The sequence below is a fragment of the Schistocerca cancellata genome, chromosome 7 (genome assembly GCF_023864275.1).
Source record: "Schistocerca cancellata isolate TAMUIC-IGC-003103 chromosome 7, iqSchCanc2.1, whole genome shotgun sequence".
Taxonomy (NCBI): Eukaryota; Metazoa; Arthropoda; class Insecta; order Orthoptera; family Acrididae; genus Schistocerca; species Schistocerca cancellata.
Genome location: NC_064632.1, coordinates 15,384,265 through 15,405,447, shown reverse-complemented (window position 1 = coordinate 15,405,447; position 21,183 = coordinate 15,384,265). Strand labels below are relative to the sequence as shown.

Here is a 21,183-nt window from a genome sequence, read left to right as displayed (position 1 = left end):
TGCCATCTGTAGCCCACCAAGGATGAATGCCTCTGTCATTACCATCACCTCGTATACATTAGACGATTCACTAAGGTCATCTGTCACACGAAAGGTGCAGACAACATAGTTGCTGATTACTTGTCTTGAATTGGTGCCATCTTGGCCATGGTCGACTTCGACAAGCTCGTGCAGCCTCGGCAGGATGACCCTCAGCTACAGGACCTCTTGAATGATGCCTCCTTCACCCTCATCATTGAGCCAAAGTTCATCCCCAGTTGAACCTACCCTGTCCTCTGTGACACTTCCCAGGGATGTATATGCACACTTGTCTCACAGCAATTCCACAGAATTATTTTTGACCCGTTTCACAACCTCAACCACACCAGCGTCAAACCTTATAACTGAACGATATGTTTGGCCCCATGTTAAGTGAGACTGCAAGTTGTGGAGGAGGGCCTATGTACTGTGCCAGTGATGTAAAACCACCTGGCACACTCACCCCTTGCTAGGCACCTTCCAGATACCGAAGGGATGCTTCAAACACATTCGTGTGGACTTTGTTGGATCCCTTCCCCCCTCTGGCAACTATCACTACCTCCTCTCCATTGTTGACTGGGTAACACACTGGGTAGAGGGTACCCCCATATAAGACATCACTGCCGAAACAGTTCCCAGAGCTCAATATCTACCTGGTTTGTGCATTTTGACTGCCATGCCTCCATAACCGTGGCTCAAGGTAGGCAACTGAAGTCCTTGCTGTTTTACAAACTCTGTAAACTATGCAGCATTACCCATTACAGAACCACCACCTACCACCTTCCAGGTAATAGGCGTGTTCAGAGGTGGCATCACACCCTAAGGCTGCTCTTATGTGCCACAGGGGTGACTGGTCTGATGCACTCCTGTGGATGCTGCTGTGTATCTGAACAGCTCGAAAACAAGACCTCAGTGCCTCACTAGCCAAGATTTTGTAAGGCAAGACACTACACTATCCCTTCCTGATGATTTTGTCTCTTTTGATCACCCCTCTATGCCAACCTGGCTTTCTGCCTTGGTTGACAATGTCTGGTGTCACATTACCAACCTTCATGTCCCCCTCTTCTCCTCCAGACCCCTCCTAAAATTTTCATCTCCAACACCTAGCCAAGTGTGACCATGTCATGTTGTGTGACAATACTGTCTGCACTGCACTCCAGCCCCTTTTCTCGGGCACACTTAGAGTTCTCCAATGTGACCCCAACACCTGTGACATTCTGCTTAATGCCAAGCCAGTTACGGTCTCCATCACCTGACTGAAACCTGCCTGTCATCTCATCAACAAGCCTTCTCCTGATATAGACTTTACCATCACTGTGGCCTCCCCCCCCCCTCTTCCCTCACACCCCACCACCCTTCTCTGTGTTTGATTCTTTCCAGACACTACTCAATGTCTGCTGCTTTCACTCGAAGGATCTTAGCCTCACAGTTACAGACGAGGAGCTACAAGGGCCCACAATGACTGCACAGTGTCACCTGAGTACCTGGTACACCATTTCCGTGAAGTTCCCATCTTGCCTGATAGCATTGACCCCACAACTCTTCATGCACATTGCACTGATTACGGTCACCTGATCATCTTCACTACTTGCCTGCCCCCTCCAGACAGCGAGCTCCTTGCAGAACCACCCAATACACACATACTGGGGGATACATCTTTCCCACATCCTCCACCCATGCTCACCTGTGCCATCCACACACTCACGCATTTCCTTGACTATCATCTCTAAACCCTGCACCAGACCACCCTTGCCAATGCTTCTGCCATCCTGGTGGTTGCCTCCACACTGTGGAGGGAGTGGGGGGAGGGGGGGAGGATGGAGGGACCGTTAGTCGCTGGAAAGACTAAATCAACTCACAGTGATCTCTCTGACAATTGACAGTAGCAGGGCAGTTTGCTCTGTCACTCAAGTGCGTTATGTTGTGTATCTGGATACGTATTGAGTTTCAATAAAATAAAGAGTGTGGTGACTCCATACCACTATATCATATATTACTTGATATCACTGCAGACTGGAGTTCCACAAGTGTTAATGCTTATTAGGCCTAGGTGCATAGTCTACTATGGAATGGTATACTATCCTGGGGAAATGCTACTTTTTCAAAACAGTCATTTCCTGCCATCCATACATTTGAAAGTACCTGCTTCATTAAGACTCAAGGAGAGTTTTCAGCTTTGAACAGTGAGAGCCACACTTATGAAGCAAGGAACAGGAATAACTTTCTTAGAGATGTACACAAAAATAAAAATATCATGACACTGTATAGCAAAAACAAAAAAATCTCTTTTTGCATTTGCAGATAGGATCAAAAGAATACCAAAATTTAATCTTCTACAGCATTGATGAATATTTGAAATATTGCTCAAATCTGTAGATTCTGCCTTATAATTTCTCTACTCAGAAAGTTATATGTATAAAATATATATATATAAAACTAAACTAATTATACTGATGTATTTCTATTAATTAATATGTGTTCGTATGTGTCTTTTGTGCCATATTTGTGGACATTAAATTATGTTTATTATTACTACAGGATTAATTAATACAAAGATCAATAAATAACAACATTTAGCTGCATTCTTGTTATCTTCTGCCAGGCCTCTCTATTCAGGGCATCCTTCATGCGTACATCTCAAGTCCTTTTTTTTTTTTTTTTTTTTTTTTTTTTTTTTTTTTTTTTTTTTTTTTTTTTTTTTTTTTTTTTATGTGATCATTCCAACAACACTGTAGTTGCTGCTTTTATGTCTGCCATCTGGTCTCCATTCAAAAATTTTCTTTGGCCACTGATGATATGCCATACTCAACAAATGCACATATCACTTTAATGATTTTCTTTCAGTTCTACCTATCATTGTTTCAGTTGTTGTCATTCTAGTTCTTACTTCAACATTAGTTTTTTTTTTCTCTGATTCATAGCATAAGGTATTCTTACTTTAGCAAAATCAATCCACATGTTTCAGTAATTATGCGTCTTTTGTGTTTATATGTATGTACATAAAATTCTATTTTCTTGCAGCTGATTAAATAAAAAAATGCTTGTTTTGCTAGAATCAGTCAAGATTCTTTACAAGATACTTCTGATCAAATTGTGTGCCTGTGGAGTAATGTCTGAGTTGTGTGAATTGATTCATGATTCCCTGTCAAAAAGGTCACAGATAGTACTAATTGACAAAAAGTCATTGAGTAAAATAGAAGTAATACCTGGCGTTCCCCAAGGAGGTGTTATAGGCGCTCTGCTAGTCCTAATCTGTCTAAATGATTTAGGACACAATCTGAGCAGTTTTGTTAGTTTATTTTCAGGTGATTACATCTTTTACTGTCTCTTGAAGTCATCAAAAGATCAAAACCAATTGTGAAATGATTCAGAGAAGATATCTGTATGGTGTGAAAAGTGCTAGTTGACTTTAAATAACGGAAATTGTAAAGCCATCCACATGAGAATTGAAAGGAATCCACCAAATTTTGTTTAAAGGATAAATCACTCAAATCTTAAGACTGTAAATTCAGCTAAATACTTAAGGATTACAATTGCAAGTAACTTGAAACTGGGACAATTACATTATTAATTTTGTGATGTAAGTCAACCAAAGACAGTGTTTTATTGGCAGAACACTTAGAAAAGGCAACAGGTCTTCTAATAGGACAGCCTACACTAAGCTTGTAGTCCTCTGCTAGAGTACTGCTGTGCCATATGGAATCTTCACCAAATATGATTGAGGGAGGACATAAAAAAAAAAAATCCAAAGCAGCCAAAGAAAGCCAGCTCAATTTGCATTACTACAAAATAGGAGACATAGTTCTTGGATCCCATAAGTGAACTGGTTTGGCAGTCATTAAAACAAAGGTGTTTTTTGTTATGGCAAGATCTTTTCATGAAATCTCAACACCAACTACCTCCTCCAAACGCAAAGATATTATATTGATGCCGTTCTACATAGGCAGTCATGATTATTGCAAAAAAATAAGAGAAATCAGAGATCACATGAAAATATTTAAGTGTTCATTTTTCTCATATACTGTAAGAGGGTGGAACAGTAGGGAAATTGTCTGAAGGTAGTCTGATGAACCCTCTTTCACACACTTAAGTGTGAATTAGATTAGTCATGTAGAGGTAGATGTTGATGTAGATGAATATGTGGTACTACCACTCTAGATGTAATATTGCAGCTGATACATGCCTATATTTTGCACATGCATGTAAATATGTACAGCTTTATACTGTCTTATGTTTTGATAAGTTCTATATTATAAAAATGTTAAAAAGAGTGTTGAATAAATAAATAAGTATACAATATTAACTACAGTACATGTAAGTAAAAAAGAACCCAATTGATTATTTATAATCATACGGCAAAATTCTTTATAATTACATGTAAAATATTAGGTAACATTCAAAAAACATGGATACAAACCACTGATGCACAAGAACTGCATGTACTTGATTCATTCTTCCAGCTGCAATGGTTCCGGTTGATCACTTTCCTTGAATGTGTTACAAACTCTTGATGAATGTGACTTTTCTTGCATTCATCTTCTGTTTTAGCTGATTCATTCAGGAGAAGTGTAACTTCAAAGTCTATCAGTGTATCTGGTATTGGAAATTTTGCTGTGACTATTCCCTGTTTTGAATCTTTGAGATTCAGTTGAAATTCTTCCTTTGGGGGATTCCAATCACTGATATTTGCTGAAAATGTAAGATCATGTAAAGATGTTCTGTTGATTTTTAAGAAATAATAATGCAATAGATACATACTCTCTAAACTTTACAGTTTTTAAATGATGAAGACATAATCACAACACTTTGTGAATGGTCATATGGAAAGGACATAATAATGTACACAAACAATTACAATATTAAATCTGAATAAGCATTTATCACAAGGAAAGGAAAAATGTAATCATGTGATTCATAAGATACCACACCATCCTAGGAAGAATCATGGTGATTAATGACACAAGCAGATTTTTGCAAACTGACTATGCTGCTATTCATATCCCTTCCCCTCTTTTATATATATCAGCCAGTTTAAGTTAACAGGTGCTGAATGAATTTCAAGTAACACTCCACCAAAGAATATGAGAAACAGTTAAAGAATCATCAGTACTCAAAAATAAAGTAAAATATGGTTGGTATAAAAACATTCTGTATACATATTTTTTGCTTGCGAAAACTTCGGCTATTATTCATACTTATTTTCATTTTGTTTCAGGTAGCCTTGAAAACACGGTGACTTGTTAAAGTGAGCTGCAAGAAGGAAGAGCCTGGAGTTATTGTCGTTATACAGCTTTCAGCTTAGCAAGAAAGGGTATATCTGGTTACTGTAATCTAAATAGTTCACAAATGATTTAGCTCCTCCTGCATATCTGGGAATGTGTGTAGATTTAGATTCAAGAAGAGCAGGGAATGAAAGAGTAAAGATTCAAGAATAAATTTTATGAAACTAAAAATAGCCTTATTGTTTCAGAAAAACAAAATAATAACCAAGATAAAGGAAGACTATGCAAAAGTGCACATTTTTTGCACATATATGAAACCAACTCATCAAATACTCATCAAATACAGTGGAATGTCGGGTCTTAAATAGCTACATAGGATAATTGAAATGGCCTGGGAGTCGGGACAGGTTCCATCAGACTGGACAAAAGCAGTAATCACACCAATCTTTAAACATGGAAACAGAAAAGGTTGTAACAACTACAGAGTTATCTCTTTAATCAGCATTGTGGGTAAAATCTTCTCAGGTATTGTTGAAAGGAAAGTGCGAGTATTAGTTGAGGACCAATTGGATGAAAATCAGTGTGGGTTTAGGCCTCTTAGAGGTTGTCAGGACCAGATCTTTAGCTTACGGCAAATAATGGAGAAGTGTTATGAGTGGAACAGGGAATTGTATCTATGCTTTATAGATCTAGAAAAGGCATATGACCGGGTTCCTAGGAGGAAGTTATTGTCTGTTCTACATGATTATGGAATAGGAGGCAAACTTTTGCAAGCAATTAAAGGTCTTTACATGGATAGTCAGGCAGCAGTTAGAGTTGACGGTAAATTGAGTTCATGGTTCAGAGTAGTTGCAGGGGTAAGGCAAGGCTGCAACCTGTCTCCACTGTTGTTCATATTATTTATCGATCATATGTTGAAAACAACAGACTGGCTGGGTGAGATTAAGATATGTGAACACAAAATAAGCAGTCTTGCATATACGGATGACTTAGTTGTGATGGCAGATTCGATTGAAAGTTTGCAAAGTAATATTTCAGAGCTAGATCAGAAATGTAAGGACTATGGTATGAAGATTAGCATCTCCAAAACGAAAGTAATGTCAGTGGGAAAGAAATATAAACGGACTGAGTGCCAAATAGGAGGAACAAAGTTAGAACAGGTGGACGGTTTCAAGTACTTAGGATGCTTATTCTCACAGGATGGCAACATAGTGAAAGAACTGGAAGCGAGGTGTAGCAAAGCTAATGCAGTGAGCGCTCAGCTACGATCTACTCTCTTCTGCAAGAAGGAAGTCACTACCAAGACTAAGTTATCTGTGCACCGTTCAGCGAAAGCTGGGTGGATTCAGGTTACCTTATCAACAAGGTTGAGGTTACAGATATGAAAGTAGCTAGGATGATTGCATGTACTAGTAGATGGCAACAATGGCAGAAGGGTGTCCACAGAAATCAAAGAAAAACTGGGAATGAACTCTATAGATGTAGCAGTCAGGGCGAACAGGCTTAGATGGTGGGGTCATGTTACACGCATGGGAGAAGCAAGGTTACCCAAGAGACTCATGGATTCAGCAGTAGAGGGTAGGAGGAGTCGGGGCAGACCAAGGAGAAGGTACCTGGATTCGGTTAAGAAGGATTTTGAAGTAATAGGTTTAACATCAGAAGAGGCACCAATGTTAGCACTGAATAGGGGATCATGGAGGAACTGTGTAAGGGTGGCTATGCTCCAGACTGAACGCTGAAAGGCATAATCAGTCTTAAATGATGATGATGATGATGATATGAAATCAAAATGTGCTGCTGGATAACATTCAGAACTATGTTACTACAAATCTGTGAACTGCAACAAGTTTTCATCGTCTACTGTAATGTTCAGATGGTGACTGAGGCTTTACAGCTCAAGCATGTCCCATTCTTTGATGGTGGGTCTCCTGAGGTCACCTAGCATGTGAAGAGGGTTCTTATGACAATGCACTGCACGTTTCAACTGCTCACTATATGCTCATTTGAGTTCTTGTCAAAACATTCCATTCAGTTGACTTCTACAATCTGAAGAAAGGTGTCTGTAAGGTGCGTGTGGCATGTTTGTGCATTATTGTCTTGAATGACACATCACTCAAACATTGACCATAGAGCTAGGTAAAAGGCTAGTTGATCCTACCCTGATGTTGCACAGCCCTTAAAGTACCCTCGGCAGTAATAAGAGATGTCCAAAATCTTCAGCTTTCTTCTGAATTTGTGAGACTGCAGGCCTGAGCTGTGCTTTGGTACCTGGCCATCTCCAGACTCTTCTATGATTATTGACAGGTATGAGACAAATACTCCATGTGTTGGGAAAGAGAACCCAATATCATGGATCAATGTTCCATTACACATGTTTGTTCAAGCATCTTCACACGCAAACTAATGCTGAGAATTTTGTACTGTTGTTTGTGATAGATGCCTAGAGCCCAAATTCACTGTGTGGAGATGATTACATGTGGTCTGATTGAATCCAATACACTGACTTTCCTTCAAAGAGGCAGAATGCAGCTATGTTTAATTCTCCTTGGGGTGCTTATAAGCCTTCATTTGTAGTTAACTGCCATCAGCAGGTGTTGTTGACTGTAGGCCACCATTGTGAGGCAGATGTTCAATGCACTATGTCTCAAAATAGCCACCAAATGTTTGAATGTTTGCTGTTGTGTACCCCAATTAGCTAGGGAACTTCCAATGCTGATAATCCTTCTTGCCATAATGTGACAATGCACATATGGTCTGAACCTGGGCCTTGTTAACTCGGTCGAAGGTTTCTTCCAGCCACACACTGACGAACCCGGAGTGGCAATAAAAGACAGCTAGAGAAAGCCAAAGCCAAAGTTTTAAATCATTCACGCAGAAGGATTGCACAAACATACCATTCTTTGGCTGTCATCCAGACTCCTGCATTGAGGACATAGAAACAGGCCTCCCTGGTGTAGAGAAGCAACTGAAGGAGTTGAAAACAAATACGTCACCAAGTCCAGATGGATCTTAATTTGGTTTTGCAGAGTAATCAGAGGCATTAGCCCCTTATTTAGCTTGCATTTATCGTGAACTTGTCACATACCACAAAGTCCCAAGAAACTGGAAAAAAAAAAATGCAGATGGCTGCTGTATATAAGAAGGGTAAAAGAACAGGCCCACAAAATTACAGACCAATACCCTTCACGATGGTTAGCTGCAGAATTCTTGAACATATTCTCAGTTTCAATACAATAAATTTTCTCGAGACGGAAGAGCTTCTGTCAACAAATCAGTATGGATTTAGAAAGCATCACTCTTGTGAAATTCAGCTTGTCCTTTTCGTACATGATATCTTGCACACCATGGATGAAGGGCACAAGGCAGAACCCATATTCCTAGATTTCCAGAAAGCATTTAACACAATGGCCTGCTGCAGACTGTTAACCAAGGTATGCGTGTGGAGACAAAGTTACAGTTGTGTGAGTGATGTTGGGACTTCTTAAGTAATAGAACTCAGTATTTTGTGCTCATCAGTGAGTGTTCAGAGGCAAGGGTATCGTCATGAGTGCCCCGGGGAAGTGTGATAGGACCAATCTTATTCTCTTGATTCATTAATTATCTGACAGTCAGGGCAAGCAGCAATCTGCAGCAGTTTGCTGACAACACTGTGGTGTATGGGAAGGTGCCATTGCTGAGTGATTCTAGGGGAATACAAGAAGACCAAGACAAAATTTCTAGCTAGTGTGATGAATGGCAGCTAGCTCTAAATGTAGAAACATGTAAGATTATACAGACAAGTAGCAAAAGCAATCCCATAATGTTCTAATACAGCTTTAGCAGTTTGCTAGTTGACACAGTCAGGTTGACTAAATGTCTAGGTGTAACACTGCAAAGTGATATGAAATGGAATGAGCATGTAAGGATCATAGTGGGAAGGCAAATGGTCAACTTCAGTTTATTGAGAGAGTTTTAGGAAAGTGTGGTTCATCTGTAAAGGAGACTGCATATAGAACACTAGTGTAATCCATTCTTGAATACTGCTTGAGTGTTTGGGATCCCACCACATTGGTTTAAAGGAAGAGATCGAAGCAATTTGTATGTTAGATTTGTTACCAGCAGGTTCGATCAACAAGAAAGTATTAAGGAGATGCTTCAGGATCTCAAATGGAAATTCCTGCAGGGACAGCAACTTTCTTTTTGAGGAATTCTACTGAGAAGATTTAGAGAATTGGAATTTGGGGATGGCTGTAGAATGATACTATTGTTGCCTACATACATTTCGCACAAGGATCATGAAGTCATGAGAAGTTAGGGCTCTTACAGAGGCATACAAACAGTTTATGAGTGGAAAAGCAAAGGAAAAGGCTACTAGTGGTACAAGGTACAGGCATGATGCTGTGATATGATCCTTTGTGACATGCTCTTTGACTGAAAAGAGTATACAAGCAGCAATCTCGAGATTGGAGAGACAGTGTATGTTGCTGAACTGTATTCAGAATACATGTTTACTTCTTTCTGCATTACAATGGTGGTTGAGTAAAATGATTTCCAATGGTCAAAAAGGCACTGAGGAAGAAGTTTCAAATCAAAAAATTACAAACTATCAAACTAGAAAGAGTGGTGCAGAATTGTTTTGAGCAGTTTATATAACTCTGGCCTCTAGGTATGTTAAATCACAGAATTTAATACTATCCAGGGACTAACAAAATACTTACTTCTTAATATCATCCATCTTATGAATTTGAGGTAGTGGGTGTAAGTAAATCATTATGTTTATTTAATGTACAACCAATTAAATAGTGAAAATCAACACAATGTGTTTCAAGAGTCCTGCTCTCATCAACTGGCTGTCCATAACTAACTCATTAAACCGATTTAATGCATCCCAATTATCATTGCTCATGCGTAAAAAAAAGTGCATGTGGTTACTACATTCTTGTTCTAAGGTGAAGATGATTTTCTCATGGAAATCATTAAATTTTCTGATGATTTTGTCAAAAGAGGATGTTTTAAAATCTAGCATTTCTGAAATATATGAGATTATTTATTGCAAACAATATGTTGGTGACATACTCTTGCTTATGGATGGAACTGAAGATGACACTGACAAAATTGTCAGAGAACTTGAGTCCTATAACCAAATTGACTTCACAGTAGGGCATGAAAGTAGTAACTGCATCCAATTATCCAATTTTTGGGCCTAGAAGTAATTAGGAATGATAATTTGCGTGTATTAATGTCTTCCGAAAGCCTACTGCAACATATGGAGAGAGTCCAAATTAATCATACCACCCCACGAATACACTCCTGCTCAAAAATTAAGGATAATGATGATACATGGTGAAACAATGCTCTGATGGGTGGTTTGCGGATTTAAATCATCTTGGGGTACGACCATGTGGTGCATGTGATCTGTGGTTGTCACATGGTGGTGCTGGCAGCAGTCCACATACGCAGAGGTGCGTTGGTGCATGTCAGAGTAAGGTGCAGCGAGGAAGTGTGCAGACGTTTTCAGACATGCTAATGGTGACTTGTGTTGAGAATGGCTCAAAGAACACATATTGATGACGTTATGAGGGGTAGAATACTAGGGTGACTGGAGGCTGGTCAGACACAGCAGGTCGTAGCATGGGCCCCTCTGTGTGCCACAAACTGTGATCTCAAGAATATGTCATTGATTCCAGCAGACAGGAAACATGTCCAGGTGCTACTGTATGGGATGTCTACAGTGTACAACACCACAAGCAGACCGATATCTCACCATCAGTGCCCGCAGACGGCCACAGAGCACTGCAGGTAGCCTTGCTCAGGACCTTACCGCAGCCACTGGAACAGTTGTCTCCAGACACATAGTCTACAGACAACTGAACAGACATGGTTTATTCACCCGGAGACCTGCAAGGTACATTCCACTGACCCCTGGTCACAGGAGAGCCCGTAAAGCCCGGTGTCAAGAGCACAGTACATGGTCATTGGAACAGTGGTCCCAGGTTATGTTCATGGATGAGTCCAGGTATGGCCTGAATAGTGATTCTCGCCAGGTTTTCAACTGGCGTGAACCAGGAACCAGATACAAACCCCTTAATGTCCTTGAAAGGGACCTGTATGGAGGTCGTGGTTTGATGATTGGTGCACTTCCACCCTGCATGTCTTTGACAGAAAAACTGTAACAGGTCAGGTGTATCGGGACGTCATTTTGCACCAGTATGTTCACTTTTTCAGGGGTGCTGTGGGTCCCACCTTCCTCCTGATGGATGATAATGTGCGGCCCCACCAAGCTGCCATCGTGGAGGATTACCTTGAAACAGAAGATATCAGGCGAATGGAGTGGCCTACCTGTTCTCCAGACCTAAGCCCCATCGAGCACATCTGGGATGATCTCGGTCAGCGTATTGCTCATGTCTTCAAACCCCTAGGACACTTCAGGAGCTCCAACAGGCACTGGCGCAAGAATAGGAGGCTATACCCCAGAAGCTGCTCGACCACCTGATCCAGAGTATGTCAACCCGTTGTGCAGCCTGTGTATGTGTGCATGGTGATCATATCCCACATTGATGTCAGGGTACATGGGCAGAAAACAGTGGCATTTTGTAGCACATGTGTTTCAAGACGGTTTTCTTATCACCAATACCATGGACTTACAGATGTGTGTTGTATGTGTTCCCTATGTGCCTATGCTATTAGCACCAATTTTGTGTAGTGCCACGTTGTGTGGCACCACATTCTGCAATTATCCTTAATTTGTGAGCATGAGTGTATATAAAGAAGTTGCACTCATAAGTTTGGTGCACAGTGGGGCAAATATGCCAACAGATGCAGAGGAGAAAATGAGTTTAAAATAAAATATAGACGAGTTAAAAATTAGTAAGCAAAAGCAGTGAACAACAGTTACAATATAGGCATGGTGAATCAACTCATGGAAAACTAGGAGAAGAGGGTAGAAGTGGAAGAAGCCAATGATAAAAGAACGATTGTCACTGTGCCATATTAAGGTAAAATCTCAGAGAAATAAGGTAATCTATTCAAAGAGAACAATATAAAGCTAGCATTACAAGAGAGAAAGTTACCAAGATACAGTTTAAAACATGATATTGAGAAGAGGAGGAGTAAATTAGAACATTTGGGAGTCTAAGGTACAATGTTCATCTCGTGATAAAAGATGCAATGGGCAGAGTGGGAGAACATTTTCAATGATATATGAACAAATCAGTAGTAGTGAAGCAAATTTATGAGAGAGGCAACCCACTAAAAGATACTTACGTATATTTAGAGATACCATATGCAGAGAAGAAGGGAAAAAAGCTTAAGTTTCTTGAAGGACTCAAAATAACAATCCACCAGGACAGATTTCGTAGTGTGGTTAATGTACAACTGGGATACAGTCACAATGGATTCCTTAAGCGTTTCATGGATCTTTATGAAAAAAATATCAGAAATTTTCCAGGAACTATTATTAACCATTTGCTGTTGTCTTTGAATTAGGAGGCACTGTCACGTTACTCAGTGCATTTACGTGTCACTGTGCACTTGTGTCTCTGTAGAAACTGTTTGCCAAGTCACCTGGAAAGACAACAGGTGGATGCAGCCAGAAACTTGCTGAAGACTGGTGAGCACTATGGGAATCAAACAATAGTGTGATTCACCTGCATGGATGCAAATGGATCAACATAAATGTAAAATGAGGACTTTTTGTCTTAACTGTTTTACTTCATGACTGAGCTGTGGCTCGCCAGTGATACATCGATTTGCACATTTGTGGTATCTTTTTCCCTACACATTGAGCCTGGGTAGCAGTACCACCTGCACACAGCTGGGAGGTGCGGCTCCAAGCCTTGGGCAGTTAGGAATGGACACTGGTTATCAGTGGACGTCTCCTGCCTACTACAACATCTGGGCTGGCTTCGGCATAAGTTGGCAGCACGTACAACGACAGCTGCAGTGGTGTTCTTGTGTGGCCATATTGCCATGGTTAAGCTTTGGATGTGCAGCAGGGCCTGCCTACATCTTTCCTGGGAAGTGTCTCATGTGACCCACCAGATGGTATTTTTTTACCTCAATAGTCGCTAAGGGCTGGTTCTTTTCTCAAGTGACTGTGGTGAGAGTGTAATGTTGCATGTGCAATGTATTTCTGATACATTGTCTCACCTTGTAAGCCCTTTGAGTTTGCAGCCTTTCATGTGTCCACATGTCACAGCTGGCTGTCTTGTGCCAAATCTAAACTGAACTTAATGTGCTAAACTTTGGTGGTGAGCTGCCTGTTGTCATTGGGTTAGTTTGTTGAATTAATGGCTGCTCCTGATTTGCCTTGTTATTGCATTTGCTATCCTGTGAATGAATTAAAGTTTGTAACAGTTATAAAAAGAGTCAGGCTAGACAATACCAGTGAGGGTATGTTTCACAATTAAAGATTATTTGATAAGCTAAAGAGTGGTTACTGTTCATGCAGGTTTAAATCTGTGTCATACTTGATGAATTTGACACAGAGTCCTGATTATTTTGCCTTATAGTGTTGGTTTTTAAGTGGCAAAGGTGAATTTGTGTGTTTTAATGTAATGTTTGCCATAAATTTTTAAATTTGGGCGTTGTGTTGGATACATGCTTTGGCTTGCAGGTGGCCTGTCTGGTTTATTTATTCATGCCATTAGCCCATTGCACTGTGTTTGTGTACTCATGTCATTACTGCCTGCCAGTTAGTTGTTTCCGTAACTGGCTGCCACATGGCTGTACTTGCTAACGCTTGTGTGCATTCCCATCCCGGATTTTCTTAGGTACCCACCAAAGCCTGATAAATCTGTTGTTTTGTTATGTATGTCCGTAACAGAATGTGATTCATTCTGTTGCCACTTGCTTGTGGCCAATCTTAATCTGTTACAGTTGTGGCTTCTTGGATCTCTGCAGACAGGAGGTGTTATGTGTGGTGCCATCATGACATCTTGCCTGGAGACGAGACTGATTGGGCTACCTAACTGGTGGGCCTGTGGCCTAAATTGGTATATCTTGTGAAATCATCGTGTAACTTTTAAAAAAAATTCAATAGCAGTAATTGAAGCCTGAAAGGGCAAATTAATATGTCTTCATCCCCTTATACTTTGCTTATTGATGGTAACATTGAATGTTTGGATAATTTGTTTAATCATTACTCTGGACTGGAAAATTATAAGAATTGAAGTCTTATATTTTAGGTAAATTAGTGTTTTAATTCTTTTAGACATTATAGTAGTTTGCCTTTGAGATTAGCTGCTTCTAGTGTTACCATTTATTAATCATTTTATTACTTCTGTATTTGCACTTCAGGTAAATTTTGAAGGAGTTGCATTTGATTGTCTTGCAGGAGCAAAATTATTTTTAAATTGATCTTGTATAACTTGGTCATAGGCATATGGAAATTAGCAACTATTTGGCCCCGCTGTTTCGATGTATTTAATTATTTTATTGTTCTGTCATATATTTGTTTTTAAAATTTTAGAGGACCTTTATGACCTTTAATTATTTGCACAGAGAGAGCATTCATTATTTGAGCCCCTTTAGCTAAGTGTAGTCTCAGCATGCCCTATGGTCTGCCTGTAAATTTTCCTTGAAATCTGAATTTAATATTTTATATGAGATGCTGTCAGAGACAGCAAAGGACTTGGAAGAGCAGTTGAACAGAATGGATGGTTTCTTGAAGGGAGGATATAAGATGAACATCAACAAAAGCAAAACGAGGATAATGGAATGTAGTCGAATTAAGTCGGGTGATGTTGAGGGTATTAGATTAGGAAATGAGACACTTAAAGTAGTAAAGGAGTTTTGCTATTTGGGGAGCAAAATAACTGATGATGGTCGAAGTAGAGAGGATATAAAATGTAGACTGGCAATGGCAAGGAAGCGTTTCTGAAGAAGAGAAATTTGTTAACATCGAGTATAGATTTAAGTGTCAGGAAGTCATTTCTGAAAGTATTTGTATGGAGTGTAGCCATGTGTGGAAGTGAAACATGGATGGTAAATAGTTTGGACAAGAAGAGAATAGAAGCTTTCGAAATGTGTGCTACAGAAGAATGTTGAAGATTAGATGGGTAGATCACATAACTAATGAGGAAGTATTGAATAGGATTGGGGAGAAGAGAAGTTTGGGCACAACTTGACCAGAAGAAGGGATTGGTTGGTAGGACATGTTATGAGGCATCAAGGGATCACCAATTTAGTATTGGAGGGCAGCGTGGAGGGTAAAAATCGTAGGGGGAGACCAAGAGATGAATACACTAAGCAGATTCAGAAGGATGTAGGTTGCAGTAGGTACTGGGAGATGAAGAAGCTTGCACAGGATAGAGTAGCATGGAGAGCTGCATCAAACCAGTCTCAGGACTGAAGACCACAACAACAACAATGAGATGCAATTTTACACTAATTTTGGCATAAATGAGCCAACTTAGTACCATTGTTCACTTTCCCTGAAGGGTGATATCAGTTGTTGAAATTGCTGTATGAAATTTCTTATTTATTGTAATCATTACAACCAATAAAACAGAGTGATTCTTAATCGAGTTTTGAACTTAAATAAAGAGTATATAGCTATGGAAGCTGCTGCCCCTATATGTTACTGGGTTCCCCTTTCCACTCTACAGCTATTTGCGCTACATCCTGCATTGTTTTAGGTCATAAAGATGTATCAGTGACTACTATGTGATTCTTAGGCTTTATGTCCCACTGGTAGTGGTTTTGTTTCGTGACTGCTGTTCTGCATGTTGGGGTGTATCTGTTCAATGATTTTGGAATGGGCAACAACATGGTGAGAGCATGATTCTTGAAATACATTGCTGTTTATTTTCAATGTTTAATGTGATTTCATGCTACAGAGATATAGAAAAAATACCTATGACTATTACTACTATTACTTTTACAACTGAAAGCCAACAATAATTGCAGGCGACATTTAAAATCCTTTTGTTAGATGTTTGCTGGAGTTGTGTTCTCATCTGTGATCAAAAATATTCAGTGGACATTGACTATGGATACAGGCTATGGTACCATGTTAGTATCTGACATGCAGACAAGACAAAATCTTGCTTTATAAGACAGTATATGAACCAATTATAATATGCGGAAGTGTTCTAAAATGGAAGGATACATGGTTGGAAATCATCTATACATTCTGCTGCTATATTGACTATTTCTCAATTATGAACAGAGATTGTAAGAAATCATATTGTGCAGCTTTACACATAATGCACTCATAAACTCTAGCAGTAGCCACTAGAAGTTTATTATTTGATGGTCATCTGCATGTTAAAAATCTGGATGCACAGGTGATCAATACATTGAATTATTCAATTATTTGTAATTTGCTGTCATGACCATTTACAAAAGTAGAACCTACAGACACAATTATATACTAATGTGGATTACAAAGAGGTATCCAGATGACAGACCTCACATGCCGAGATGTCTTTATATCATACTGCAGAATGTGTGATTGCTCAACAACAGTCCAATATGTGTCTGTCTTAAATAACAAAGAATAATTTGAAACCACTACATGCTTTATACGTGATTAGAATGTTCTAACATCGCTTTATAAGCTATTAGACTGTTCTAACATCTGACAGATTGCCAAATACTTGAAGAACTTTATCATTATCAGAATGTTTAACTAATGCCACACAACCACTCGTGTTTCCACAGTAGCCCTAGAGTTAGCCTGATCTCAGGGGTTGCTGGGTTTTCCAAAATGATTTGCCTGCTTCTCGAGTTCCATTTCTCTTGACCATTGTTGAATGCCTCTATGACTGTTTCTGGGTCACACTTGTTTTTTCTTCTGTAAAAACATGGGTCCCTCTCATGGCACTCCTCCATAAAGCCACTGCCAATATATATAATGGTTGACACTATTATAACCCTTGCCAGTTTTAAGCCTTTTGATTTATTCAAATCAATCAAAAAACTTTTTACAAAGTAGTGAATATCCCCCTGAGGAGACACCGCCTTAACGAAACACTGTCCGTGTGGGCGAGGGGGTTTGTGTGATCCAAAGAAGTCGAGGGCTATGCCAGCAGTGGTGTAACTACCAGCAGGGTCTCCCAAGCCAGAAAGGTCTCCATAGAGGAACCAGACAAAGTGTGTCTCACGACGTCCCGTCTAGTGTCCTGTCCTGTCATATCCTATTCTGTTCTGTCCCATCCTACACACTCCCATCCTTTCCTTTTCCTCCTTGTGATTGTGTGGCAGCAGACACAGTCCCCTAATGTGGACTGCGGAAGATCCTTGGAAACCAGGACAACGTTGATGTACGTAGGCCTTACTGCAAAGGGATGGATAGCATTCTGTAGTCATGGTGAAGACAAGCTATCTAAGGGGTAAGGCCCTGAAATAAAACCTTGGCAGGTGTCCAGGCCATGAGGTGGCAGCCCCACCAGGACACTCGGGGGCTGTGGGCTGACAACCCGCACCACCAAAAAAACACATATCACAGAAACTAAAAGGAGTAGGAGAAAGTAGTGAATATATGTAACATCTGTTTTTTATTTATATGAATAATATTAAATGAAGTACTCACGAACTACATTTTCTGATTTTCTTATTGAACAGGAATGTGTTATCTCCTGAAATAGAGAGAGAAACCATTATTAGAACTAGTAAAACATTCACAAAATATTTATCATCAAATTTATGTAGGTGCATTAAAAAAAGATGATGATTACCTACCTACTACATGAGAATACTAACAGTGAATAACATATACAAACAGTTTTACTTGTATGTTGTCCAAATTAATTGATCCATTCTCTAATGGGTTAATCTGGATGCTTCACATACATATTACACATGACGCTGTAAGCTATAGTTCATAATTTTGACATAATTGTTGCTGTTATACTAAACTTACTTTAAAATATATTTCCTTACACACACACACACACACACACACACACACACACACACACACACATACACACACACAAATGAATTAAACAAGAAAAGAAAATGCAATCAATTTGACACTATTAAAGTAGCAATTTGTATTTTACAAAAGGAAAAGTTACTTTAGCAGAAAGCAAAAGAAAATTAGATGAATGGAAAATGTTTTTGAGGATAACAAAAGCACCCAAGATTATTATGGGAAAAAAGTGCAAGTTTTAGTAATAGGATCCAGTGAAAATTACCCCAAATAAAGTGATTTGCCTGGATTCTGCAACAGGCAGATAAACTGAAATAGTTTATTAATTTTGTTAAGCTCCTTCAGCTAAGAATTAAGATCACACCCTCAACACATGCTATGACTGGTAGTGTGGTTCAGTATGTTCCACATATAAAAACTGTCTTGAGTTTAGCCTTGTACAAAAGTGAAACATGGATGATAAACCACAAAATTACAGGCCAATAATCTTAACATCAGTTGTCTGCAAAATTCTTGAACATGTTCTCAGTTTGAATATAATAAATTTCCTTGAGATGGAAAAGCTTCTGTCAACAAATGAGCATGAATTTAGAAAGTATCATTCATGCAAAACTAAGTGTGCTCTTTCCTCACATGATAACCTGTAAATATGGACAAAGTGCAACAGTTAGATTCCGTATTCCTAGATTTCCAAAAAACTTTTGACAAGTTGCTCCAATGAAGACTGTTAGAGAAGGTATGAGCATATGGAATAGATTCCCAGATATATTATTGACTTGATGACTTCTTAAGTAATAGAATCCAGTACACTGTCCTTGACAGCGAATGTTCATCAGACACAAGGGTATCATCAGCAGTGCTCCAGCGAATTGTGGTAGGACCACTATTATTCTCTGTATACATAAATGATGTGATGGAGAGATTGGAATGAGCACATAAGGATGGTAGTAGGAGAGATAAGTGGTTCACTTTGGTTTGTTGGGATAATTTTGGGAATGTGTGGTTCAGGAGATCACATATAGAACACTAGTGTGTCCTATTCTTGAGTAACAGTCAGGTCATATTAAAAGAAAATATTGAAGCAATTCAGAAGTGGACTGCCACATTTACTATTGGTAAAATAAATCAACACATGAACATTATGGAAATGCTTTGTGACCTCAAATAGGATTCCATGGAGAGATGACAAGGTTTTGTGAAAAATTTAGAGAACCAGCATTTGAAGCTGACTGCAGAACTATTCTATTGCCACCAACATACTTTTTGTATAAGGATCACAAAGACAAGAGAATTTAGGGCTTGTATGGAAGCACAGAGATAGTCATTTTTCCATTGTGCTATTTATGAATTGTGAATTGTGGTTTATTGGTCTCATAATATACATAATCTAAATATTTTGATTCTGGTACAGAAGACTCATCAAAATTACAGTAAAATTTCACCTTGAACACAGAACAGCTGATGTTAACAAACAGCATAATAATAATAATAATAATAATACAATTTATTTATATAAACATAAATATAATCTAACACTTAGTTACCTCTTGCTCAAATTATCATTTCATCCTCTATGAGTTCTTCTACTGAATGGTAGCATTTCTTCCATGGAATCTGCTGTAGCTTTGTTTTTCTTCTGTCTTCATATTAAATATGTTTTTGTCCATTAACTTGTTACACATTATCATCCCCATGTACTGTGGAGTCTGTGTATATAATTTCAGCTGGTGTGTGGGTAGCATAAATTATTTTTATTTCTAATATTTTTGTCAGGTTAAAATGGTTATCCTCAAATAATTGTTGTGTGCAGTGTAGGAAGATTGTAATTTAATAAACGCATATGGAGGGAACTGTTGGCATCTGTAGTTTCCAAAATAATGAGCAACAATACTCTGTTTGCTGTTCTGTACTTGTGTATCTGTTAATTTTCTTTCGCAGTTTCATTATTCAAGATACACTATTTGAACCTCCCCAGAAAGTTATACCATACCTAATAACAGATTCAAAATAACTATGACAAGTGAATTTTTGTACACTCAAGTCAGTGGAATTTGCTAGTATTTGCATTGCAAATGTAAAACTGCACAGTTTATTTGATAGGAAGTCAGTAAGTGTATTCTAGCTTGTTCTTGTCTACATTCAGTCATAGGAATTTGAATGTGTCAACTTTTTCCATAAGTTGATTTTTATGTTGTATTTTAAGTTGAATCTTGAATGTTTGGTCTCGAAATGTACCATCTTGGTGGAGTGCAAAAGAGATTTACTTTACTCTGCTACTCTAACATCTGACTTTGCCACATTTATGAATTTTCATTTAAACACTCTGAGATATGAGCTGGATTTACAACAAAGTTACCATCTACTTTAATCCTAGATATTTCATTACTACTAACTTTAACACCTAACTGTGATCTGACAATGGACCACATTGTTTTTGTCTTACTTTTTATGTTGTACAATGAATTCATTGTTTGCCATTTGTTTGACAGCCTTCACAACTTTTTTAAATAAAGCTATATAAAGATGAACATACTCAGTAAAATTTCTGTTTTTATTATATTTCAGTTTATTGTGGAGACCAACATGAAAGGAAATCTCTGTGCTTTGCATTGTTCATAAAGGGTAATAACTCTTGACTTCAAATGTGATGTTTGGCAAGCAATAAAAGAATACGATACAGCCAAGTGTAGCAGTTTAGTAACTTTTCCAATAATACTGATTTCTGCACAGGCATATAAATCCATATCAAGTCTCCTGCACTGTATCTCACTGGCCAGTGCTTCGCATTATAGTACTTTTGGTTGTTCTACTGGACGTACAAGGTCTGTTTGTGAGCCCACTGCCTTGCTTCTTCAGTCCTTGTGATGTGGTGTTTCACATAGTCATCCTGATTGCAATGGGAACAGAATATCCATTCTCGTCTCAGCCTTGTGACGATGGAGCAGAAAGTATCAAGAGCATATCTGCCAACATCTTATTAAATTGTTCTGTGAGGCGATTAGTCTGTGTATGGTAGGCAGTTGTCATCCTGTGGGTGATGTTGCAATGTGAACTTACCTCTGATACTAGTCTCAACTGCAAAACTTT

The 21,183-nt window shown here is 38.8% G+C and overlaps 1 protein-coding gene across 3 annotated transcripts in view; it reads right to left on the bottom strand.

Moving 5' to 3' along the window:
• LOC126092538 (uncharacterized) overlaps positions 1–21,183 on the bottom strand; it is a 175,816-nt gene that overhangs the window by 109,930 nt on the left and 44,703 nt on the right. For all 3 annotated transcript variants that reach the window (XM_049908191.1, XM_049908188.1, XM_049908190.1), the window contains exons 3-4: positions 17,755–17,800; positions 4,436–4,707 (exon numbers count right to left, since the gene is read on the bottom strand). In XM_049908191.1, the coding sequence (XP_049764148.1) occupies positions 4,436–4,707; positions 17,755–17,800 (318 nt within the window). The remainder of the gene's footprint in view (positions 1–4,435; positions 4,708–17,754; positions 17,801–21,183) is intronic.